This window comes from Penicillium angulare (genome assembly GCF_028827245.1).
Source record: "Penicillium angulare strain IBT 27051 chromosome Unknown utg000004l_segment0_segment0, whole genome shotgun sequence".
Taxonomy (NCBI): Eukaryota; Fungi; Ascomycota; class Eurotiomycetes; order Eurotiales; family Aspergillaceae; genus Penicillium; species Penicillium angulare.
Window position 1 is genome coordinate 1,155,702 of NW_026623163.1, and position 25,433 is coordinate 1,181,134.

Genomic DNA, 25,433 nt, shown 5'->3' on the forward strand with positions numbered 1-25,433 from the left:
CAGGGGATAAGATTGAAAACCGCAAGAAGCAAGTAGCGCATGCGCATTGCATGTTCGCTCACAGCCCAGCGATCAATCTCCACTCCAAGAGCCCTAAAACAACTCTTTGAGGCCTTATTCGATAGGCATGGTTGTCCGTGCGAGAGTGATTCTCGCGACCAAACCACAACGAGGTTCAGTGGCGTCTTACAGGGAATATGGCTGCAACCCGAAAGCCGTACCTGTCAGCATGGCGGTACAGGGGTAGGTATATTCCAGCACAGGCCAAACTACCACTGCCTTCCCTCAGCATGGTCAGGATCGACTCCCTCACTTCGCGCAGCGGGCTGGAATAGTTAGGCATTGTAATGAAATCCATTACCGCTTAACAATGGAAACTATAGCGAGCGTCGTCAGCTTTTAATCTATTTTATTTGATGTATCAGATGCTTTAATAAGAAGCAAAAGTACGTACCGATATCTTCGTCAGCAAGTTCATGTGAGAGACCAACACGCTGGGGTTGATGCTTCACTGAGCGACCATAGACAATGGCCTGTTTGAATTGATCCTTGATGCTTCGGTGAATAGCGTTGCACTATGTCTTGTTAGTAGGAGATACCCCATGTGGATGACTAGATAACTTACAAAGTCCTCGACGGTGCATCCGGTGGAACGGAGCACGACGGGTGCTGTGTAGTCGGGTGCTTTGCCCTTAGGCTTGGTGTAGACTCTGCACAGGTTGAGTTTCTCCCACATCATCTCCAACAACTCATCAATGTTCCAACCGTGCTCGGAACTGATTGGGACGGCGTTGGGGATTCGGTACAGGAGATCCAGCTCCTCGATGGAGATGGCATCGATCTTATTCAGTGCGTAGACAACGGGGATGTAGCTTCGGCTCTTGGCTTCCAGAACATCAATGAGGTCATCGATAGTCGCGTCGCATCGAATGGCGATATCGGCGGAAGAGATCTTGTATTCGTTCATGACGGCTTTGATCTCCTATTCCTGGGTGTCAACATATGCTAACTGAATTCGCAAATAGAAGTTATAGTACCGACCTCCGGGGTAATGTTGTTCAGGGGAACCGTGCTGGTGATCGCGATACCACCCTTGTCCTTCTTCTTGAAGTTGATGTTGGGAGGGGACTTGTTGATACGGATACCGAAGCCCTCCAATTCGTTCTCAATGACTCGCTTGTCAACCAGGGGCTTGTTCACGTCGAGAACAATGAAAATCAGATGGCAAGTCTTGGCGACTGCAATAACCTGTCGACCACGACCCTTACCGTCTTTGGCACCCTGAATAATACCGGGAAGATCGAGAATCTGAATTTTGGCACCATTGTACTGGACCTGTCCAGGCACGGTTGTAAGGGTTGTGAACTCGTAGGCGGCAGCTGAAAGTTGAATCAGTATTCAAACTGTTCTAGCAAAGATGCCATAACGGGCAAAGCGAACGAACCTTCAGAATGTTGACCAGTGAGTTTGCTCATCAAAGTACTCTTTCCAACGGATGGGAAACCAATAAAACCACTGCATTCGCTTGTAAGCATATATTCGCAGTTGAATTTTAAAAGCACTAAATTGTGTCACTTACACACTAGCAACACCAGTACGTGCAACATCGAAACCGGCTAGAAGAATCCGCTTTAGCGATTGAACCAAAATCTTCTCAAGTGCCTGAATGAGGCGACTTACCACCACCGCCACCACCTCCGCTAGTTGGGGTCAAAAGTTCTCGCTTGAGCTTAGCAAGCTTGGCCTTCAGTTGTCCTGCATAGAATGTCAATTTTGTTCAAGGTCGTCATGGCGTCATTGTTTGCTCGATCGTTCGCTCGTTCGGGGTTCCATACCCAAATGGAAAGAAGTGTTCTTGTTCTTCTGGGTCCGAGCCATCTCGGACTCGACCTCCTTGATCTATACCCAGTAAAAATCTCATTAGTAATGTTTCCATTGCAAATTGAAGGTTACCGAGTGTCGCACTCACCTTATCGATTGTGGTAGACATTTTGGCTGATGGCAATCACGACAATGACGGAGAAATATAAGAGGGGGGATTTCCCGGTTGGTGCTATACAGGTCACGCTCTCCGTGAGGTATAATTCCTGTACAAAGAAAAATGCGAGGCGCAAGTTGTGGCGAACAAAATTGTAGGGCCGCGGAGACCACAATCTTTGAATTTTAGTCAGGGCGGGGTGTGGGCCTGAGGCAAGAAAGTGGGAAATTATGTCATTTACCGCCTGAAATATCGGGCAGAAGTATTGACTGCCTCAGGTCGCTATCGCTTATCAGTTGTTTTAGCCCAATAATGTGGCAAATAGCGAGATTCGAAATTGGCTTCCATCTTAATCACACACAAATTGATTTTCGAACCTTACAGCGAAACGAACTGTCCCAAGACTCTTATTGTATTTATTGCGACTTTGACCCCTGCATACGATCACTCTTGACGTAATGTATGGAACAAAAACCTACTATACATACCTTAACGGGAAAGGATAACGTCTATGATAATTTGTCGCTTCAGCAGACTACCAGCCGCGTGAAGAATGTGGGGAGGCCATAGGTATCTGTATACACCAGAGAACGCGCGATGCAATCAAGTTCTCGGCAAAACCTAAAGATGCAAAAAAAAATACCAAGGTCTCGATTCATCGTGGGATAGCGACAAGTAGCAATCATGCCGCAGCTATTGTGTATAAAAGCGACATTCAGACCGTCAATCGGACGGAGATGTATGGTAAGTATGCCACAGAGGGAACTGCCTATCTGACTTTTGAATGGGCGATCAGAGGGAAATGGTCGAATGGTGTCAACGACGGAGCAAACCCCAACATTATCAGTCTTGATTGGGAAAATGACAAGAACTGGTCCATCAGCGGCACAAGGACGGCAAAGGGCGGTAGTATAGGCGCGTGGCGGATGTTCGAAAATTTCATTAAAACCTCCAAGTCGTCTTACGTCCCTCCCAATATTCTCACAACCAACGTTCCAGTGCCCAAAGTTGAGATACCTGTGTGGAACTCATTGGATTACTTCCTCACGACGAACTTGCTTTACCCGGGGAAACAGATGTTCAAGGCGCACGAAATTGGCAAGCAAGATAGCAAGAGTTTGGCGCTTCCCTTTGATCTGATACTCACGGATGATCTCAATATGACTGCTCAGTAACCATTTTTCTGGTCATAGTACAACTTGCTAAATTTTCTGTTCCATTGCACTTGTCGAGTCATATTGTGTTAGATCATTTATAGAAGATTATATCAAAGTCTTGGCTTTCTTATGAATAGGTCAGGAAAGTCCGTTCCAGTAGATTGAGCAAATCAGGTCGGTAAGCATCATAATAATCATCGCTGAAAAGAGTGTGTCATCCCCACGAGGCAGAAGTTGTCAGTGAGAAGTTTATGGGCTATTGCGTGTCAATGCAAGCAGTCACGCGCCGCCGCATACCCCGCTCACGGAGTACTCTTCAGTTCCAACTCTTGATATTTCACCGCCATGGCGATGCCGAATGAGATAAACTTCCAAGGTGATAATACTGGATTGGAAATTGGGTTCAACAGTGGCACGGTTAATGCTCACTCCAACGTTCATGGCAAGTAGTCAGCTTACCTTGTCAGCGGACTTAGCTGATCAAGCGCAGACCCTTTGGATAAACTACCAGTGGTTATTGGAGCAGAGTTCGACTCGTATGCGACCGGGGATGAGGTTGAATGTCTTCCAGGGACGAGAGTAGGACTGCTAGATGATATTTGGGCATGGGCTTTGTCACCAGACGGAAAGTACATTTTCTGGCTCAACGGAAGAGCTGGGACAAGCAAGTCGACGATTTCCCGTACCGTGGCGAGGCGGTTGAAACGAAAGAAGACTCTCGGAGCAAGCTTCCTTTTCAAACGAGGCGAGAAAGATCGTGGAAACGCAAGAAAGCTCTTTCCGACAATTATAAGATAGCTAGCGAGAAACATTCTTCAGCTGGCCCCTGCGGCTCGAAAAGCGATCGACGCCGACCCTGATATTGGAAGTAGGGGAATAAGGGAACAATTTGATACATTACTTCTTCAGTTATTGCTGAGTGTTGAGTCGTCCGTTCTCTTGGACCCAATTGTCAACGTCGTCATAGTGATTGATGCACTAGATGAATGTGATGTGGAGAACGATATTCGGCTTTTGCTTGAACTGCTACCGCAACTACAAGAGTGCCAGGTTTTACGTCCCCGGATTATATTAACTAGTCGGCCTAAACTTCCAATTCGTCTGGGTTTCAAGAAGATATCGAGCCACGCCTACAAAGATTTGATTCTTCACGACAATCCTAGAGAATCTATTCAGCATGACCTATCACTTTTCTTGGAATACCGGCTGTCAAAAACACGACAAGAACATGAGCCTCCCTTTCCTGACGACTGGCCTGGTAAAAGGACCTTCCAAAAGTTGGTTGAAATGTCTGTGCCGTTATTCATTTACGCTGCAACTGTATGTCGTGTTTTTGAAGATCCCCGATGGGACCCAGTGGGTACTCTTCCGGGGATTCTTGCATATCAGAAAACTAAGTCAAAGCTAGACGGGACATACCTTCCAGTGTTGAATCATATTCTTCATGGACAGGACACGAATCAGACCAAGCAATTAATTAAAGAGTTTCGACAAGTCATCGGTGCAATAGTGGTACTCGAGAACCCACTTTCGGTGACTTCAATTGCAAGGCTTCTGAAACTCTCAGAAAGATTGATCATTTCAAGAATAAGCCTATTACACTCGGTCTCTAATATCCCTGACGACAAAGATCTCCCGATACGAATCTTTCACTTGTCGTTTCAGGACTTCCTCCTTGATCGAGAAGCTCGTCAAAAAACTCCTTTCTACATAAAGCGATTGGCCGCGCACTATCAATTGACAAAGAGTTGTCTTGATATGTGCGAAAAGCTCCAAAAGAATATATGTAGACTTCGGTATGAAGGGGCCGAGCGGGCAGATATTTCTCGTCAAACCCTCGATGAATTTCTTCCTCCAGAGTTGCAGTACGCTTGTAGGTACTGGATATTTCATCTAGTAAAGTGTATTGACAGCCCTAATATGGTGGAAAATGCATTTTCATTTCTCCAAATTCATTCCTTACACAGGCTGGAGGCAATGTGTCTTGTGGTTCTTGCGTCGGAAGCATTAGAAATGGTTAATCTTCTCAGCACGCATGTGCTATCAGTAAGTCACGGCTATATGAAAACACATCATCAAATGCATATGTCTATTTTACCTATTGCTTACAGAGTTGTATCTAGGAAGATCAATATAAAATTCATGACTTTATCCATGATGCAAAGCGTTTCATTATTGAAAACCAAGGAAGAGCCGATAAGTGCCCCCTTCAGATATACTGCGCAGGCCTGATATTTGCCCCACGAGGGTCAATTATCCGCAAAATCTCCAACGAAGAGCTCCCTGGTTGGATACACCAGCTACCCGAGGTTATGGAAACGTAGAGCGCGGAAATACGAACTCTGGAAGGTCATGGAGGCTCAGTGATGTTCGTGGCCTTCTCATCTGATGGATAATTTGTATCTGAGCACCAACTTGGGCTCTTTTTTCATCGACTCTAGGTCTAGGTATGAGAAAGCTCCCATGGATACATCTTGCATATATCAAGATCAAGATAGAGGGGCAATGGGTATGATTGGGAGAGGAATGGGTCCTTTGGCTTCCTCTGGCGTTTTGGCCTCAGTGTTCGGCTGTACATGGCAATACCCTCGCTTTGGGACATTCGCCAGGGCATGTTTTCTTCACAGGGTTTTGATTTATAGTATTATCGATTTACAAGGATCATCTCATACATTTCATGGGCAGCCTACTATGAATGATAAATCCTTCGCAGTAATATAGGCAGACATAATCGAAATACTAACAAGATGCGTTGGCACCATCGTACCTATCTGCAAACCTACCCGCACTAGTGATTCTATCAGAAATGAGCGTCATATTCAAAGATAATGTAATAATATAATAAATTGATTAACCAGTAATCTATATGTATGCATCCTCTAGTCTATAGAGTCAAAGCTATGCAAAACATGATGCGATGCAAATGCAAAACGTCAAAATCCATGCCAAAAATTCAATAAAAGATATATAACAACCCCACTCAAGTATCAGTATTCTTGCAGGAGAAGCTGGAACTGCTAGTATCATCATGAATAGCAGTACCAGAAGCATACAGACCCAGCACACAAAGTGCCAAACCAAAGAGGGCAATGGCCACATTAAGCACAGTCAGAGCAATCTTGCGAGGAGAAGAGAACCACTGTCCCTTATTCAAGTGTAGCCAGTAGATACCGCTAAGACCATAGCTGAACCAACTAGCGAACAGAGCACTAATCAAACTGTTCAGATCACTGAAGACGGGAATAGCCTCGGCAATGATCCATGCAACGACCCAGCAGCTAACACCGAGAGCAATCCAGATACCAATGGATTTGAAGTTGCGCTGGTGCATAAGGCCAGACTTAGCACAGAGACGGAAGTAGATGTACTTAAGACCAATGTGACCATTTACCACACCTGCGCCGACGATAGTGGGAATGGCAATTCCGTAGGCAACCTTGCTCATGAGTGGACCGGCAGCACTAAGGGCAGGAGAAGAAACCTCGCTACCGACGTAGAAGTAAATGACAACGGCAGCGGTGAGGTAGAGAGAGATTTCGAAGCCCTGAAGCATAAAAAGGGACTTCTTGAAATCCTGCGGAGACTCCATTTCAGCGATGAGGCCGAAGAAAGCGACGTGGGCACAGTAGGCGAAGACGATGTTTGAAACAGCCTGGAAGCCGTGGTAGAGGCTTGTTTCGGTTGTAGCTTGGATGATGCGGCCGGGGTGGGACTCGACGCCGACAGAGATCATGGTGATAACTACGGCGCTGAAGATAGAGACGAAGGAGGCGAAGGAGATCCAGGTCATTCCCTTCATTGTGCGGGGGATAGAGAGGGCGAGGGAAAGAAGCATGCCGACTAGGGCGAAGACGATGGAGCAGGTGCCGTGGTTTGTGATTGTGTTCATCATCACGCGGAAGGTGAGGATGTGGCTGCCCATTACGAAGATGCAGAAGAGAAATTGGCCCAGACCGAAGATTTCACGGCCAATTGGGCCGAGGAGGATCTCGCCGGCGTCTCCTAGGTTCTGGATGTGAGGGTATCGCTCACGCATGAGACCGATATTGTATCCGGTGTAGGTGGCGAGAAGACCGAGGCCAACAATCAGGATGACACCACTATAAAAGATATGTTAGTAACCGGTTGAACAATTGTGAATGAGGTATTGTTGAATTGGACTTACGGAACCAGACCAACAGTAGCAACGGCACTGGGTAGTGATAGGACACCCAGCGAGACAGACTCGCAAATCATGAGAAGACCGCATTGCCTATAAAGTCACGATTAGCCACGCGATCTTAGGATGTCCCAAACGAAGCCAAATACATACCACCACTTCAAAGTCTTATACTTAATCTCAGCATATTCCTCATTACCAAACGCATCGGAAACCTCCCCATGCTTAAGAGCATTCAAATCCTCCTCCAAACCCGCCTCACGCTTCGCCTCATGCTCCTGCTGCCCAATCTTATCATTCTCATAAGCCGGAGGCTGGGGTGCAACGGAATCCATAATGAAGCAAAAACAAGACAAAGTAGATCAAATCTCAAGTAGGAAGAGGTAGAATCCGGGGATTTGCCAAATGAGCGGGGAGAGAGAGAAGAAGGTAAGATCTAGGGAACGCGAGGTAGTATTTCATTAATAAAAGAAACGTGAGAGACCCGCTTTCAGTTTTCGGTTACCCCAAATCTCCGCGTGCCGATTCTTTGCCTCTGAGGACAAGACTGGCGTCGAAGGCCCATGGAATACCCGCCGAAAAGATCCGTATGCGACGCTTATTGGTTGTTAGATGTGGCTCCGGGCCGAGAATCGGTCGAAGAACCAATTATCGTGCCGGGATTGATCAATCTTGACTAATTGAGTTCGTGTGTTTTTTCATGCTGGGCTTGTGGCGCTCAAGGCTGCGGCTATGCTAATCTTTGTATGGAGTTTATCGTATGATTCTTAGATGATGAGCAGGCGTGGAGGCAAATCTACTACTGCCCAGCTGTATAGCACAGAGATATGTACTAGATATTTTGTGCTTTATACAAATCATCTATTATGTAAATGATTTGTCTTCTGTGTTCAATTTTCAGCATGAAATTTTCTTCTCGCTTTCAAATATCCCATTTTTTCATCCCGGTGTGGTGGCCTCGGTGAGGTGCCGTTGGGTGAAACCTACGGCGACGGTTGTATTTTCTTCCTGTCGCGGCTCCGGACTTGGTCCCTACCACCCCGAAAATACTTCTAGAAGGAATTCAACACTTCGTCCGACGCGTACTGAATCCATCCAGTGCACCCGGTTAATACTTCAATTTTTCTCATTAAGCCTTACACAGTCCATATTCTGTTTTTATCCATCTGGCGCGTACATTACTATTGTATGCATGCATCCGCAAAAATAATAAGTAATTTGGAATTAAGCATCATGTTTTTTTCTTTCCTTCTTTTCCACGCATCACACTTGCTTAACTAAGACCTATTACAAACAAATAATGATCATTCAATGGTCCCTAGTCTCGCGTGGTTGGCATATTATTCTCGCGATCCCACAATTAACCTTTTTACGTTCACCGGTTTAAAGTTATAGCGCTGCTTAGGTAATGGCTTTAATCTCGTATTCCCGACCTCTGATTGGCTTATTGCTGTGGCGGCTGCACTAGAGCAAATTTTAAATGTGCCCGGAACAGGCAGGTCACTAAGCATTGTGGACTGTTGATGGGGCTTTTCTAGCCGATCTGACTCGCTATTCACGGGATAGAATTTGACGCGCGTTAACTCTGTACGGAATAATGCTTCTGAACTCGGAAATGATTTTCGGGATTTACGTGCTGTTTATTATGAACGTTCATGTGGAGAATACAGAAAGGAACTCAATTTCCGGGGAAGCTAATGCAATATGCAGATGCAGTGTACAAAACGCGATAGAGACGCGGGTCCAACTTATTGAAAACAGAACATGAGAAGATGATGAAGAAAACGAGGAAAACGAGGGAAACGAGCTCAGTGCGTAGTATATCACCAAGTGTAATAGCGACAGGGGATTCGTATTAGCAGAAAAAGGCAGAATGGAATATGGAATGGAATGGGGTAGGATTTATCATTCAGAATTCCGTGCAATCATGTCCAAGTTAGTTGAAAAGAAATGGGAAAGGGAAAGGAAAAGACAGGAGGAATTTTGATCTTCGATCCTCGGGACCTAGGTATCCGGTAGTTGGGTTTCAGAAAGTCTTCTAAATAAGAGCTCCGGATCCTCCAAAGCCTCGGATTGTCGAAGGCGGAGCTCTTCGAGCTGCGCCAGGGGATTCTGTAGATCGCCACAATAAGTATGTTGCCCTCAGGAGTTGGGAAAATGCATCAACTGTGACACCCACCCAATCCTCCTGGTTCGGGACACCCTCTGCTGTAGGGAGGACGGTATCAGAGGTATCGTAATCTTCCCCCAGTGCCCTGTTACGATGAATCGGTGCCGGGGTAACTGGGAGACTGGGGCGTTCCAATTCAGTCGGGAAGTCAGTGAGCTTGAGGCTAGGCCGGTGGCCAGAGGATGGACCCGTTGTAGTGGAAATAGAAGAGAATGAGAAGTTGCTTGTGCTGATGCTAGTATTTGCGCTGTGGCTTGAGCTTTCATGTGCAGAGCCAGAGATTACCTGGGGTTTTCCGTGGCGGGCTTGTTGCATGGACTCCATGTACCGCTGAATTTGGGGGTCATCATCCCAAGCGTTGGACCGAGAATAGTGTTCCCATGATTCGGCTATAGGCTCGAAAAGTGCACGTGGTGGCGGGGTTTTGGGGGACTGCTGCAACTCAACTTTCTGCGGTGCAGGCTGCTCTGGGGAGTCAATGCGGGGGACAGGTAGTTCTTGTGCGAAGACTCGAGTTGGCGCAGGTGCATGGTTCTCCCAGGGGAAGACTGAAGTCGCTTTTTGTGGCTCGGGCTTTGTTTCGGGAAGTTGGTAGTACATATTCTTTGGGGGTTCAGGGTACGACTGGGGTGGTTGGAACAGATTTGTATCCTCGGACATGGTGTACATCTTTTCTTCGAGGCTGCCTCCCTCAGGTTTGGTGTTGAGTGGTGGTGGTTCTCTAGTTTGTGTAAGCAGGGCATCTTCAAATAATGGTTAATTGCCAACAAAACAAAAAGCAAAATCTTACCGTGAGGCATCCCATTCCGCTTGTGGTGCCTCGAAAGTGGGAATCTCAGGCTCGGGGGAGGGGGGACGTTGCCAATGCTCAACAGCTGGCGGAGGCGCTACCGGTTGAGGTTGATAGATGTGGGGTTCAACGTGATCGGGTGCTTGATGCTGTTGGTGCTGCTCTTTGTGATGTTCGTGATGATGATGGTGCTGCTGCGGTTGATGATGCTGAATTTCTGGTTGAGTTCCATGCGTTGGGTGATGTACATAAGTCGCTGGAGGTGGTGCATAAGGCCCAGGGGGGATGAAAGTTGAAACATGCTCCTCTCCACGTACATACTGAGGTACGGCACTCATGACCGGTACCTCAGTAGTGTAGGGTTTGTCCTGTGGTGCATTATGGTCGTGGTGTGACTGTTCATTATGTTCGGAAGGCGGTTGCCATGTGTCCGGCTGTGACTGGACATGAACAGTCTCTGAAGAGACCAGGGCAGGAACCCCCTCGTTCGAAGCGAATTCTTCGTGTCGATATGACACGGACTCGTTCTCATCATAGTGAGAGAAGAGGATCTCTGGAATCTGGTTATTAGCCGAGGTAGCTTCCAGTTGATCAACTAAATGAACGTGAGGACCTGGAGTCCGTGTCAGTTGCTGAGTACCCTCGGACTGGGAAAATGAAACCTATTTCCATAGTTAGTCGCGCCCCTTCCACCAGAACGAAAGCACCTACAAAAGGTAGACGATAGTGTCTATCGTAAACAGACCACCACTTGTTCAGCAACTGATTATACGGCGACTCCATCGGAACTACCTGCCTGGGTAAATTCCACGGCTTCTGCGAACCAATGAAATGAATGAGGCTGATGGTACTCTGGAAATGCTTGTATGCAGGGATGTACTGATAGTTCGCACTAGGAGTGCAATTATACGTGAAGCTCAGCCTATGCCAATCCCTGAAATGCATATTCAGTAATCCCTGATCAGCTCCATCGAAGCTAATGCCCCGTTCAGCCAGTGCCTTCAAAGAATAATAGTCCTGCATATTTGGCCGAAGAACCATAAGCCCACTATTGAAGCAATCTGGCCAGCCCACATCTGGCGCCGCAGCAAAGTTCACATCCAAAGAAAAGAGTTCATCCGGTGCCCTTAAAGCCACAACGTCGCAGTCAATGTAGACTATCCGTTCGTATTGTGTCAGGCGCCAAAGCTCGATTTTCGTAAATGTCGCGATTAGATCTGGTCGGTCCATTAGCCATAGGTTGGCGGGTGTTCCATTGACGAAAGGGTCAACGGGGATCAGTTCGTCGTAGACGGTCTTGAATAGATAAGTATGTTAGTCTAAATCGAGGTTACAATGGCAGTTTTCAAGATAGGCGCGTACCCGAAGCTCATTCACTGTCTCCGACCGCAGGGTATCCGGTGTGAAAAGCGCAACTAGCTTGGATGATGTGCCATTGTCGCGCAAAGAATGCGCTAATACCATAGCACCTAACGAAGCTCGAGTCAGTATCAAGTCTCACGGCCAGGATAAAATGTCACTATTTACCTGGCAAGTAGTTGTCACTCAGTAGGAGCTGTTATTCACCGTCAGCGCCATATTTGCTTTTGTGTTCCCAGTTTCAACTAACCGTGCAATAAACGCCCATGTGTTCGGAACCCATTCTGCCAAGCGTGTCTCACCAGAGACAAGAAAACACAGTAGGCTTTCCTTCCAATTCAACCTGTGTTCTAGGGAGAGCTGTGTAGATCTCAAACACGCAAAATCACCTAGCCAGAAGACGAAGGAAAAAAGAGGGAAAAAAGAGAAAACCCCTCCAAGAAAACTCCGACTATATTTAACAAGTTAAGGCGCCGACTCTGCAGCTCTGCCCTCCAATGACAGTTTAGACCGGTCCGCGCCAGTAAAAGTAAACAAGCAAGGCGGGTCCCAGAGCAACTGTGGTACCTGGACCGGACGCAGGTTCGAGCAGGACGAAAACGACTTGCTCTCACAAGCGCTGTAGCATTCTGCCGAGAGGTCGTGCGAGGTGTCGGTCGATGTGGCAATCAGGGGTAAAGAGGGGAGATAGGAGAGCTTGGAAGAAAGGAGGAAGAGTTCAAAATGATCACCGCTGCGGAGAATAAAAGAGAAGGGAAGCAATGGCGAAGTCGAAAAAAGCTGTGGCGATCGAGGGGAAAGTGGATGTTCCCCCTCATCGGGAGAATCCACTGGTGAGACGGGTGATCCGAGCTTTTCGTACCTTGAGTCGTTGAGCTCCCCACTTTTACGATTCCGGAGATTTTGGGGTTTTTCCATCGTGAAGAATCACCTGAATCTGGTATGAATTGGAGATTCATTCATTCTAAATTATGTCACTGGCTGTATTATCTATATTGAATTTAATCGAAAGCAATTCTCCCTACATAAAAGAGCAAATTGGCTGGTTTATCCAGTTGATTGTCTTGTCGGAGCCCGGGTTGGCTGTCAGGGGTTGGAAAAACGCCACCCGGGACAAGTTACTGCGTGAGCACGACACCTGCAGTCAATATCGATGTGACTTAAAACACGCTATATCTTAGGTAAATTATATTATTATAATTTATCTGAAATATTCCTCGGGCCTTACATTAATCTATGTCTCTACCATAGTATCTACGTACAGAATGGATCATATCAGGCCAGTATAGGTAGCCTCCTTGCTAGATTTTCTTTTGATGAATGCCTTATTTCTGAATATTTTCAAGATATCCTTCTAGATGCCTCTCGAGACTAGATTAATAACGCTAGTCCACTCTTCGCATTCAATCAATTGATAGAGAAGTATCAACGGCAGCTGGGTCCACTGTTATATGGCAAACACCATATAGCTCTCCGAGAGACACTTTTTCTCATGACCTTTTTGTAGCGTTCATCCGTAAGATAAGCAAGGTTGCGTGATAGTAGCTCACTCGCTGACTCAGACTGTCCAGATGCTTGAGGGTCAAAAAGCTTTTGAGGGCGGTTCTTAAGATCCTGGCCCTCTAGATTTGGTTCACGCTTCTCCTTAGGATCTCCAGCATGGGAGCTCCATTGGTAGTCATCCGTCGAAAATCCAGGTCCTAAGTCAATCCATCTTGTTATGACGAGAATGTGGGTTGAATCCCATTTGCGGACTTCAACAAGGTAATCCGTACTGCATTGATGACAATTATTAGAAGCAGAAGAAAGTATGTCATCATATGCACATGCGGGTGAAATGCTGTCCTTGTAGATTTCAGATACGCGTGCATGTTTGCAAAGATAGAGGAAACTTGGCAGCTAGAGTTTGTTCAGGTCACCTGGGCAAGTGATTGAGGAATCTGGACGCAATTTTCGATAGTAAGTTATATCTTGCATTCTCAAGGCAAGAGTCAGAGGCTCGGAGCAGATCTTTGCATCCACAGAAAACAATGAGACCTCGTTGGAGTCTGCCAATCTCTCTGGGTGATGTCTAACTTGGACATAAGATAAAGAATCGGTACTGATACCAGCATGAGGACCGTAGCAGGCGGCTCGTATGGCAAGTTGTAGGTGAAGAAAGCAAAAATCGTAATAGGAATGCATCCACGTCTGTTCATCACAATGTGTCTTCAATCTCAGCCAGTCGGCTTTCCACCATACATTCGACCAGCATGGTAGCTCACAAATTTTCCGGTCGATAGGACTAGAAAGACCGTAATCTAATCCCTCATATCTGTGAAGCACAAAGCACACATGGCAAGGGTAAAATTGAGGACTATCTTGCACCAAGCGGCGCAGTAACGGGAGCCTATCACGTCCTGATGGGGCTGCAGAATAGAGTTGAGAAAGAATGCCAAAGAGTCGACGGCTGCAGAACGATAGGCAGACCAGATCCTCATAGGGGAGAACATCACCTATGAACAAGATGATTTCGGCGGGAAGGTGAGGTAAGGCCGTGGGGGTTGGCTTGGAGTCGACCATTTTGATGCCTAGTGACTGGAAAATTCTCGGGAAGAGATTCAGGGAGAACAAGTCGGCGATGGTATGGTTGAGTAACGACACAATAACCGGCGTGGGTGTGAGGATGATGTAGCTAGTAATGGTATCAGAGAAAGAATCCACAGGGATGCAGATAATGGGGTTGGCAGAAAGTTGGGGAAAATGATTGTAGACTAAGTGGGCCAGTAGTAGTAGGGTGAGGTGAAGAGTAAGGGGGGTTGGAAGAAGTCAAGATTATAACCACGAGGGTAGGTAAATAAAGTTAAATGAGCAATTTCACATCTGAATCAAGGCTGGGAGGGTGTAGAGCAGATGAAGTCGGTACCAACAAACCTTTGTTAGATCCTCTCTAATATAAGTTCGGCCGGGCGTATGAGTACAACTTGAAGCAAGAGCGACAAACAACAATAAACCAAACCTGCAGTTTATCGTACTTATGGTTGAATGGTGCCTATGCGTTTCCAAATGTGGGGTTTTCAGCAACCGTGAGAAACAGAAAGTCCACCTTAGCGGATCAAATCAAATTCCTAGTCCGTAAAACGCCTTGTCCATCTCCAAATGTTGTCAAAAGTAGGTACAGGCTGGGTGAGCAAGAAAAAGAGCACGCTGCATGAATGAATAGCGGGAATGAGGAAGACATATAATAAGAGAAGGGCATGAAACATGACATAACAGCGACATGACGGCATGAGAGGAAAGGAATAATAACACATAAAACAATGAACCCAAAAAGAAAACGCCATGATCGTGTTGAGTTCCCACACATCTCTGAGTCAATTCAGCATGCGTGATGATGTAGGAAATCGGGATATATACAAATAAACACCGGTTTGTATGCAGATAGAAAGCACTCCAAGTTGCGATCATAGCGAGAAACCAAGTTTGTCTCGGTTATCATCCACCAGACGTCCATATCTGAGAAAATGAGTTATTAGCAAACACTAATATGAATTATTTAGGTGTGAAAAACTTACTCCAAGAGCAATCGGAAAAACCAAACCTCTAAATCTTCTTTCCGTAGCGCTTTCTGCGCCCATTCCTGACCCTGCGCTGCAATCTTCGGCGCTGCTTTCCGGCCCTCTTCCTCAGCCAAAAAATACCGCATACTCTCAGTGTGCTCATCACCCTTCAAACTGAGAGGAGCATAGTGCACCCAAGGCTTAAGCCATTCATCGTGCCATTCGCGGAAGAGTGCAGTCTTAAAGACAAAGCTTTTGCTATGCATGAAAGCATAGAATCGTCCACTGAAAGCATTACCATCAATATCAACGAGGTATTTGTGTGCCCATGCATCCTGCCGATCCGCCCTCTCTACCACACCAAAATATTGTTCTTGCGCACGGCAATCAGTAGCATCACACTGGCCGACAGAGGTGAATCTGACATCGAAGGAATCTTTGAATTCTTCTTGGCGAACTATTTGCGGGACCCATGCGCCGTCTGCCTGCTGGACGAGAGTCTTCGCTGCGCCCAGGGAGTTGACATTGCCGACAAAATGCTGTCTATGGTGTCTGCGCCAGCCACCTGCTCTCGAGAAGCCGCCAGTTGTGGAGCCACGCCAGTACATACGGTCTGACTTGGCTGCCCAGTCCATGTCCCTCTCCCGGGTATATGGAACCTGGTCGGCCCAATACCAAGGGCTTGGATAGAGAATGTCTTGGAAGCTAGATATTTTGCTCTGTGAGAAGATAGGGAACAGCTCAGTCACGATATCGAAAGCGTTCGCGCGGTCAAAGAAACCGTAGCTTTGTCGCAGGGATGGGGTGAGACAGATATCAGTGAAAGCGGTAGTATTTGCAATGAAACCCAAGTCTCCGTAGGCATATAAGTGAGTAGCATCTACTGGCTCATCGTCAAGTGATCGTGAGGGGCTGTCAACTGGGCACGATGTCCGGGAGTGTGTCCATGTGGGTTGGTGCGAAAAGCGAACGAATTGAGTCGCGCGGACCTCATCGAGACGGTCTCCCTTGTTTAAATCGGTTGCGCGAGGAGACCATTTGTTCGTGGGCTTGGTACTGAAAGCGGCAGGAATCACATTGTTCGTAGCAATCTGCACAAGGCGCTGAAGATCATCTCCAGGCACGATAACCCGTGGCTCATCGTGGCTGTTGAAAACCAAGTCCATATCCGGCAAGTATTTCACGAACCCCGCCATCATGGCCACTGTAGCCTCGCGCTGCCACTGGCGATCTTCCCCGCCACCCTCTGACAGAGTCACTTTGCCATCACGGATCAGTACTCCCAGTACAGCATTATCAAATCCGAGGGTCTCGTGAACACGCTTGCGAAGAGTTGCCGGATTTACAGCCCAAAAAGGCAAAAGAGAGTGATAAATCGAGTCGAATTCATCGATCAGTTGAACGCCTTTCGATTGAGCAAATTTGAACCACTTATCGAAATGAGGTGGCGGGTGCATATTGTAGCGGCGCTTGTATTCCTTCACAGCCTGAGCCAACGAAGTAGATTGGCGCGATCGCGTATGATCGAAATTTTGACCGGCATTTTCGATGAGCTTTGCAATCGGATGTTTCGTTTCCTGCGACGGGATTTGCGATGTATGTTGTATGGTATGCTTGATCCGATCGGGGGTAGGATGAGCTATTGCTGGTGGTTGCGGGGAGTCTGCGGTTGCCGGGGTTGCAGGCGGGCGGATGTAAACAATGGAGAGGCATGCGAAAAGCAGGATGGCGAGCAACAGAATTAGGCGTTGGGACCGCATCCTGCCATCTGGGGAAGGCATTGGGAAAATAAAATATGGGAAACCCAGAAATAATATATAAATCGGGGAAGTGAAGGGAGGAGTGGTTGGAAGCAAAGGAAAAACAGAGTGATGCGAGTCTACGGTACGTACATCAGAGGAACCGGGACTAGCACCCACTGACGTTCCAGACCCAGTTTACTCGTCAATGGTCCCAAGCCACTTGACATACATGATTGCCCACTTTTGACGGTTGCTACGCGTAGTCCTCTTTTTTTTCATTTTCCTTAATTTATGTTCGGATTAGAAAACCATCGGCGTTATAATTCCACGGCGGGAGCTCTCTGCGTTCACAATGACCGCGGGTTGCGGCAGGCCCCTGGCGAAACTACATAGCTGAATCCATGGTTTGCATGTCATGTCTTCGACTGAAGGAAAGGCACAAAATTCAATTCCTGCTTAAGGAAGTCCAGATGTGTCATTTAGGTCCGCATCTTCCGCTGTGCGTACCCTGAGTGCCTTCATCATACTCCTGGGACACCTTTTTGGAATTTAATACAAGAGTGCGCCTCTACTAGTAGCGGATGGGCTATATCGCAGGGGGGGTGGCTTGAAACGCATACTCTACATTATATTCTATCTAAACGATCGTCTATATTTCCATGGAACTATGACGTAGCCGTTGGTCAAGATACAGTGAAGGTAAGAAACTTTGAAGGTGAATATAAAACATGACTGTCTGTCCTTTTCTCAGGTCGGTCTTGTTCCAACATATAGTTTTAGTATCACGACCGCGCCAATTTACGACTCTGCAAGCCGGAATCAATGAACGAGCATTGGACGGTCAGGTAACAATTACCCATTACACTGGATACATGGAAGCATGGCAGATCGTAACCTGTCCAGGCTTCCTGTTGGCAATTCCCCGATGTTAAACCGGCGACAGATCCTATTCCATGCTTGAATAGAGGTAATGTCTCCATCTAATCCAAGATATCCAGAGAGTTCAAAAAGTTTATCTAGTTACTGAGCAGGAACTTCCCAGGAAGAGCGACTTTGAGTTCAAAAGGGGCACCTGAAAGTAAAAGCCGCTGCATAGACATAGCATGACCTGACGGCTCTTGTACACCCAAAGGTTGCGTGTGGAAAAGACATGGCCATTCCAACCTGCAGAATTAGACGTAGTAAACCTTTCAGGTGCTGATGAAAAAAAAACCCACGACAGAACAAAGTCAACACCCAGTTGGGCAAATCCTTCGTTGTTGGGAATCATTTTCGGACCTGACGTATAAGGCTTGCAATGTATCTGGTCGCACTCTATCCTAAGGTTTGGAATCATTTATCTTCACGGCACTTATATCCGCATTCGCCAGCTGTACCCCTGTTTTGACCCATCTCTTATTCATGATTAGTGATCAAGCACAATGTACCAATCCACCTAGCCGTCACCGGGCCTCTCTCTAACCCTCTCCACTTTCCGGTCTGGTCTTCGACCGGCTTTCGATCCCATTCATAACTGGCTAGGACTAAGTAGCTGAAGGTGTCGAAGCTGCCGATGGTCATTCTTCTTTTAGAAATTACAAAACCTGTCATTGGCACCCGGGCGTCCTTCCCAAGGTTTCCGATACTCATGAATGCTATGGACGAAGTATATAGACCGCCCCAAGGACAACACAAAATGAACATTCTATCAAACAGATACACCTGCAACTTATAATTAATTCCCATACTTCACCATCACCCAAGATCCAAACCCATTCAGCATAAACGCCCCTAATGACTGGACCATATACTTCTGTGCCTGTGCAACATGGAAATAAGCAGCAACACAAAGTACCACAACCAGCGAGATATGACCGAAATAGAAAGTTCTTCGACGATCCTGCATAGACCCTCCATCCCAGGCACGAGCAACTCCCTTCTTAGCCGACCCACGAGGACGAACAAAGAACAGCAGAGCAATCGCCGCAGTCAACGCCGAAAGACCACACTGAACATCGAGATCCTGGATCCGTTTTGCCAAGAGAGAACCAAACTCCGGGTGACTAGATTGCACAAAGAAAGAAAGATAGAGAATGGCATGGCCGAAAAGCAGAGGTGAAATGACCACGCGGCCGAATAGGCGGTGATACGGTGTGAGAGTCCCCTGAGGGACGGTGGTTAAGAATGAGAAGATAGATGGTGCTGAAGGTTTAGAGGTCGATATGTATGCTACTGGCGATATCAAAACCTGGAAGGGTATCTGGGAGAGAGCAACATGGCCCAGAGCCTTGGTGAGATGGAGATAATCTATAACAAGGGTGATCACAGTGTAAGTATGGGTTGCACTCTGCCTAGTAGGCCTAGTCCTGGAGATCAGAGAAGAACACAAGATGTCAAAACATACCATTTCCACTGTTCCACACAGAAAGGTCTACTAGCCATGAGAGCCACAGGCCGCACACAGCATATTGTTTCCGGGTTTCAAGCCACCCTGTCACGGGAGGCCGATTCCACCAAGATATAGGCGGGCGAGGTTGATCTGCTCCGTGATTTGCTTGAGATATGGATTTCCAGCCTTGATATGTGACTCGGAGGAGCATAATGACCAACATGACAGACCATTGTGCAAAGGCGCCTCGTAGATCAAGCAGCTCTCGCCGGCGGATCGTTTCCTCTTCGGAGAGCGAAACAAACTGCCACGGCCAAGATAACACCATCGTATGAGAGTAAAAGTGATTTGGGTGGCGAATTAAAATAGATAATAATCTTGACCGATTTAATACACTCCTTGAAGGTGGTCCTGTATGAGATGCAGTTCCGCGGTACTGCCGGGGTTCAAATCTACCGATGATGGATATTCCAGTCGTTGAGGTGTTGGAATAGTACGAGATGGGCCTTCCAAATGGTTTATTTCGAATCCATTAGTACGAGTAACTGTGATAAGGCTTATCGAGGAGAATTGGCAAATGCTAGAAGGTGACGTGTACGGTTTGGATTATTTGGCGTACTTGTGCTAACGTGATTCCTGGTTGCCCGGGCGCCCCGGCTGAGCGAGCGGCCCCATCAAAATCCACTTTCAAAACAGTACTTTTTTTTTAATCACAACAAAGATGCCACCCCAACGCTCTGATCGGAAAAAAAAGCTTGTCGAACAGGAGGGTCGTCTTTTATTAGCTATACAAGCTATAAAAGATGGTAAATATCCCTCTGCTGCTGCCGCTGCGCGGTCTTTTCAACTACCGGTCTCAACTTTGAAGGCCCGGCTTAATGGACGTCAATCATGTGTTGAAAAACGACATAATCGCTATATTTTCTCTGAAATTGAAGAAAATTCAATAGAAGATTGGCGTTTAATTATGGATTCAAGAGGTGCAGCTCTTAGTCTCTCTATGTTGCGAGATATGGCCAATATTCTACTCCATGCGCAGAAAAATACACTCTCTACTACCCTACTGCCTAGTATTGGTAAAAATTGGCCTACAGAGTTTATTAAACGACGTCCAAACCTCTCTAGTCGATTTTCACGACGATATGACTATCAGAGAGCTCTTTCAGAAGATCCTCGAATTATTAAACCATGGTTTGATTTGGTCCAAAGAACAATCGAAAAGTGGGGTATTGTTTCGGACGATATCTTTAATTTTGATGAGAGCGGTTTTGCTATGGGTATTGGTTCAACGCAAAAGGTTATTTCTTCGGCAGAATACCATAGTAAAAGACATCTTTTACAAGCTGGAAATCGTGAATGGGTCACTATAATTGAATGTATTCGAGCTTCCGGAAGTGTTTTGCCTCCACTTTTCATTTTCAAAGGAAAAATGTTTCCAGAACATTTACGACCTTATCTTCTTCAAAACCAAAAAGGCTCTCGTTTAACTATAAGTAAAAATGGTTGGACGACCAATACAATTGGTTTATGGTGGTTGGAGCATCATTTTATCCCAAATATTGGGAAAAGAGTTGGGAAATACTGCTTACTAGTCCTCGATGGTCATAGAAGTCATTTAACCCCTGAATTTGACCAACTTTGCGAGAAAAACCAGATTATTCCAATCTGTATGCCTCCACATGCGTCCCATCTTTTACAGCCTTTGGATGTAGGCTGTTTTTCAGTGTTAAAAAAGCTTTATAGTGGAGCTGTTTTAAACTTGATGCGGAATAGAGTCAATTCTATCGACAAAGAAGACTTTCTTGAAATGATTATAGATGCAAGATTAAAGACTTTTAAAGGCTCTACTATCCAGAATAGCTTTTTAGCTACTAGACTAGCACCATTTAATCCTAATAGGGTCTTAGAAAAGTTGAATATATACTTAGAGTCTCTTCCTACTCTTGAGATCTTGGATTACCGACCAATATCGTCCGGCAGCGATAGCGACCCCAATACTCTTTAGACTCTGTCAAAATTCACAAAATCGCAATCTTCGATCAAAAAAGGTCTAGAATCATCGTCATCAATCATATCGTCACCGATTAAACGAGAGATTGAGAAGACATGTAATATGACTATCAAAATCGTTCATCACCATCTTTTTCTCCAAGATCGTTGTAGCCAATTGGAAGCTACTAACAAAAAACAAATCAAAAAACGTGCTATAAAGCATATATTTACTACTCAAAAAGGCCTATTTGGAGGTTTGGAGAGTGGTAAAGATGATGTGGTGATTGAGAATCAGACTAAAAGCAAAGATATATCTTTGCCAGACGTGCCTGCAGAAACTGAGGCTGAGCCAGCTTTACCTTCTATGCCTACAATACGTCAGCAGATAACGTGTTCTAGATGTGGAATTAAAGGTCATACTTATACTAAATGCCCTACACGTGTTAAATAGTCAATATTTTATTGTTTTTGTTGTTTTAATAGTTATTGAAAATTGATGGTTTTTTGAATTTTGGTGGGGTCGCTCGCTCAGCCGGGGCGCCCGGTCAGCCGGGAATCACGTTATCCCCGGTGTCGCTGACAAATAGAAGGATTTGACTCGCCCATTGCTACATAATACGTAGAGTTCAATTGTTGATATCTGCAAACAACACATCCATGCCCAATTTACTCAAGAATCAAATATAATGGTCTCTACAATAAATAAGAGGGGTTGATACTTCTATGAGCAAACCAAAAAAAAAGATTAATGCTGTCGTCGTTGCTTTTATGACTACCTCGGACTGGCAGAGACCATTATGTATGGATCAAAAAAAAGCCTCTACATTTAAAAAAGAAAAGAAAACGCCGTCAAGACATCTCATCCCAAAAGCTGGCTATTCTCTAGGCTGACAGGATTCCCATGTCCATGATCCACATGAGCGTTTGCGCTTTGCGCACATGAGGGGAAGCCCTCTAGGAAGAGAGTAGTAAATTTGTATGGAAATCAAATTCCCTGTTGTGAATATTCTCAAGGAGAAGTCTGCATGACCTCATCCTGGATACCACCGGCAGTGGTAGCAAAGTATCGGACATCGACATCATCATCTGCCTGTAACTTCTCCAAGCTAGGCAGAACCTTTTGCTGGATAAGCTCTTGGCTCCGGGGTGAAGGGGTCACTGTCTCTCCAGACTTCTCAATCTCAACCAAGGTCTTATCTGCCGGCAGGCGACGAAGCGTATCGATAAGAACAGCATAAGATTTGGCAACGTTGAATCGGATGTTAGGGATCTCATCCGCTACCAGGCGGTCCAGAATGGGGAGAATGGAGGTATCGATGATATCAAGCGTGACAACGGGGGCAAGGGTCTGCAAAAGATTAGCACAATCCAGAGGTTACTATAGAAGTCAATAAAACCCACAGAAATAGCAAAGCATGTTGTCATCCGGTATAGGTAGTTAGGGTGTTGTCCCATAGCTACCACCTTGGGAATAATAGACTCCTGAGACCACTCTACCCCAAAGACTTCTGTAAGTTTCTTAAGGTTCTGGGTTGCGGCCTCTCGAATGGAGAAGACTGTATCACCCAACCATCCCATGCATAGATCACTCAGCTGCTCATCAAAGAACTTAACTCCCAGCTGACTGGCCAAGAGAGGAATGTATTCAATGATAGCAAGACGGACGCGCCACTGCTTGTCCTCGGCCAACTGAACAATAGCGGGAAGGAGAGATTGGGAGAGAAGATCAATGCCAATAACTGGAGTAAAACGTCAGCTCGGCCACACAATATTGAATTATACGAAGACCGAGTAATACCTTTGTTGACTTGCTCTAGCTTAGAGATGATGTGAAGGCGGACATCAGGGAAATCATCCTTGAGCATCGAAAGGAACATAGGGAGAAGGTGGGCGATTGTCCTGATAATCAAATGTTAGTGATGGTCTCTCTCATGTGGGTGGGAAGTGACGAACTCTTCCTTTCCAAGAATAGGCGCGAGGCCGCTGATCTGAGTTCCAAGCGCGGCTCGAACGTGCTGAGACTGGTCCGAAACGAGATCCTCTACGCTCGTCATGATCTCATTGAGAAGAGTGTCGCGGTCAATCAATGTACAGAATCCTGAAAATTGTGTTAATGATTGTTGAGCCTGAACGGAAACGCTTTACATACCAGGAATTTGTCCAGCGATCGCCGTGCGAACCTCAGCCTCGGTATCCTTTAAAAGCTTCACAAAGGCCGGTACCATATCGCGCGTGATAACTTCTTCGTGCACTGCCTTGGCGATCTATATATGAAATCAGCAACCAAATCCCTAAGTCCCGCAACCGACTGTCAATCGGCACACGAACCTTCTCGTATCTATCAGCGACCATGTATCGAACTCTCCAGCTCTTATCTTCAAATAGATTCCGCAGCGAAGTCAACAGCACTCCATGACTAGGCTGTTGCTCCTTGGGAATTTCCTCCGCGATTGCAATGAGGATGTCCACAGTCAGCAAGCGAACGCTGTCCTGGTCATCGCTTGCGAGATATTGGAAAAGGGGTATCATTTCATCGATAACGACAGGAGCCTGCATCTCCTTGACAAACTTGGCCAAGTTGTTCGCGGCTTGTCGGCGCACCATCGGGGTCTCATCGTGTACCAAGGCTCCAAAATGTTGTCTGAGGCTCTGCTGGGTCGCCGCGGTGGCTTTTCGGTATGGTGTACAATAAAGCCCGGTAGCCGAGACTTTGGAGGTGAACCAGTCGGCTTTCGAGAGGTGGAGGACAAGGGGAACGAAGTGTTCTTCAACCTGGCTTTCATCTAGCTGCTCGCAAACCTTGTTGAGAGACTCAACAGCCTATATTTATAATCAGCAAAATCGCATGGCGAACGCTAAGTGACGTATCACCGACCTTCTCCCGAACCAAGGGCTCCTCGATGGCTGCCAGGTTCTCCAATGGGGACAAGAGCACGTGCGCGTGTTCCGGTCCTCCCACATACTCTGTGAAGTTACCGAGTTCCTCGCTGAGGGCAGTCAAGACCTCATCTTCATCCTCGACGGAGTCTAAGGACAGTTTATGTTAGGCGCATCCAGGCGGTAGAAGTCGGTGAGCGGGGACCAACCATCCAAGAATGGAATAAGCTCTTCTCGGGTTCGTTCGGGGCCCAGAGCAAGAGCAATAGTCGATAGACGGTGAATAGCATTGAGGCGGAGGAGGACGTCATCGTGCTAGGAGATTGGAGCGTGAGCTTTGACACATACGAATAGCCCCTCCACCGGAGCGGTGCATGGAGGGGGAAGCAAGAGATCATCCATCATACCTTCAACTCATCAATGAGCACCGCGATAGGGTAAAGCTCGTCATTTTCATTTTGGCCCTCCATCACGGGTATCGGTGTAGCTTGTGTTTATTAAGTGGCGTTTCTGGGAGTCGGAGCGAGCAGGTCCCAGTCCTGAGGGCAGGGTTGATATCGGAAGCGGGTTGGTTCGACCCAGCGAAACAAAAATTAATTGCGTTCAAAGGTGGTATGATAACATAAACCGAATGCACTGGAGTCCGCAGCAAAATTAGTCCCGACGCGCGCGGTGAAGATGATTTCAAAAATGAAAAGGGAAAGGGAGTGGTAGTTGGAGAGAGCGGCCGGAGCGAGGTTTCGTGGGGTTTTGGGCCGCAGACTACCAAGCTGGGATGGAAGGAAGCAACAAAATCCGGGATGAGAGTAGAAGGAACACACCTCCAGTTGATCAATACGTAAGCAATTCTATCTGACCCTGGTATAAATTGGTAGCTGAGTTGGAAATCGTGGATATCCCTGAGATCGTGCAATGGTTTACGCCCACTTGTGCTGGCTCTGAGCTTTCTGTGACCAAACACTGCGGCTGGTGTAAATTACATACAGTACTGCACAGACCACCACCCGCAATCATCCCACCACGTCAGTCAAAGTGCTTGGAAGTGTGACCATACAATACCGTCTATCAGAAAAGAGGGGGGGACCGTGGCGGTGGTGGCTTTGACGGGCAGAATTTCTATCCGATCGGAGTCATATCTCTCTCTTCCCCTCGCTAAGTGTGTTTCTTTGCGTGACTTGGAATTGGTACGTGCTTTGATTATATTTATCCAGAAAGACTCGTGAGGTCTTCTTGCCTCCAATTTGAACATTCATTTGCTAATCCGAAGTGAACCTTGCGAACAGATTCGTGTCGCATCGCATA

General features: G+C 46.6%; 9 protein-coding genes across 9 annotated transcripts; 1 reads left to right on the top strand and 8 right to left on the bottom strand.

Annotated features, from left to right (window-relative positions):
- Nucleotides 1-357: 357 nt before the first annotated feature.
- Nucleotides 358-1,990, bottom strand: N7478_004364 (GTP-binding protein RBG1; the record flags this gene model as incomplete). Its single annotated transcript, XM_056920578.1, has 9 exons — nt 358-377; nt 455-575; nt 626-982; nt 1,042-1,379; nt 1,445-1,515; nt 1,580-1,616; nt 1,681-1,755; nt 1,836-1,899; nt 1,970-1,990. 9 exons carry the CDS (start codon nt 1,988-1,990, stop codon nt 358-360), a joined length of 1,104 nt encoding a protein of 367 aa, XP_056778615.1.
- Nucleotides 1,991-2,715: 725 nt separating this feature from the next.
- Nucleotides 2,716-3,153, top strand: N7478_004365 (uncharacterized protein; the record flags this gene model as incomplete). Its single annotated transcript, XM_056920579.1, has 1 exon — nt 2,716-3,153. One exon carries the CDS (start codon nt 2,716-2,718, stop codon nt 3,151-3,153), a length of 438 nt encoding a protein of 145 aa, XP_056778616.1.
- Nucleotides 3,154-3,414: 261 nt separating this feature from the next.
- On the bottom strand, nt 3,415-3,770 carry N7478_004366 (uncharacterized protein; the record flags this gene model as incomplete). The annotated part of the gene is made up of 2 exons (XM_056920580.1): nt 3,415-3,520; nt 3,595-3,770. The coding sequence occupies 2 exons, from the start codon at nt 3,768-3,770 to the stop codon at nt 3,415-3,417; spliced, it is 282 nt and encodes a 93-aa protein (XP_056778617.1).
- A 2,345-nt stretch (nt 3,771-6,115) lies between these two features.
- Nucleotides 6,116-7,629, bottom strand: N7478_004367 (uncharacterized protein; the record flags this gene model as incomplete). Its single annotated transcript, XM_056920581.1, has 3 exons — nt 6,116-7,235; nt 7,301-7,387; nt 7,448-7,629. 3 exons carry the CDS (start codon nt 7,627-7,629, stop codon nt 6,116-6,118), a joined length of 1,389 nt encoding a protein of 462 aa, XP_056778618.1.
- A 1,703-nt stretch (nt 7,630-9,332) lies between these two features.
- Nucleotides 9,333-11,896, bottom strand: N7478_004368 (uncharacterized protein; the record flags this gene model as incomplete). Its single annotated transcript, XM_056920582.1, has 6 exons — nt 9,333-10,185; nt 10,255-10,916; nt 10,966-11,550; nt 11,617-11,723; nt 11,782-11,809; nt 11,864-11,896. 6 exons carry the CDS (start codon nt 11,894-11,896, stop codon nt 9,333-9,335), a joined length of 2,268 nt encoding a protein of 755 aa, XP_056778619.1.
- A 1,142-nt stretch (nt 11,897-13,038) lies between these two features.
- Nucleotides 13,039-13,484, bottom strand: N7478_004369 (uncharacterized protein; the record flags this gene model as incomplete). Its single annotated transcript, XM_056920583.1, has 2 exons — nt 13,039-13,387; nt 13,477-13,484. The coding sequence occupies 2 exons, from the start codon at nt 13,482-13,484 to the stop codon at nt 13,039-13,041; spliced, it is 357 nt and encodes a 118-aa protein (XP_056778620.1).
- A 1,572-nt stretch (nt 13,485-15,056) lies between these two features.
- On the bottom strand, nt 15,057-16,933 carry N7478_004370 (putative capsule-associated protein CAP1; the record flags this gene model as incomplete). The annotated part of the gene is made up of 2 exons (XM_056920584.1): nt 15,057-15,108; nt 15,168-16,933. The coding sequence occupies 2 exons, from the start codon at nt 16,931-16,933 to the stop codon at nt 15,057-15,059; spliced, it is 1,818 nt and encodes a 605-aa protein (XP_056778621.1).
- A 1,675-nt stretch (nt 16,934-18,608) lies between these two features.
- On the bottom strand, nt 18,609-19,590 carry N7478_004371 (ferric reductase-like transmembrane domain-containing protein; the record flags this gene model as incomplete). Its single annotated transcript, XM_056920585.1, has 2 exons — nt 18,609-19,180; nt 19,278-19,590. 2 exons carry the CDS (start codon nt 19,588-19,590, stop codon nt 18,609-18,611), a joined length of 885 nt encoding a protein of 294 aa, XP_056778622.1.
- A 2,673-nt stretch (nt 19,591-22,263) lies between these two features.
- N7478_004372 (protein phosphatase 2A structural subunit TPD3) lies at nt 22,264-24,601 on the bottom strand (the record flags this gene model as incomplete). The annotated part of the gene is made up of 9 exons (XM_056920586.1): nt 22,264-22,602; nt 22,656-22,993; nt 23,053-23,153; nt 23,208-23,352; nt 23,404-23,518; nt 23,583-24,074; nt 24,130-24,281; nt 24,341-24,446; nt 24,539-24,601. 9 exons carry the CDS (start codon nt 24,599-24,601, stop codon nt 22,264-22,266), a joined length of 1,851 nt encoding a protein of 616 aa, XP_056778623.1.
- Between the last annotated feature and the right edge of the window lie 832 nt (nt 24,602-25,433).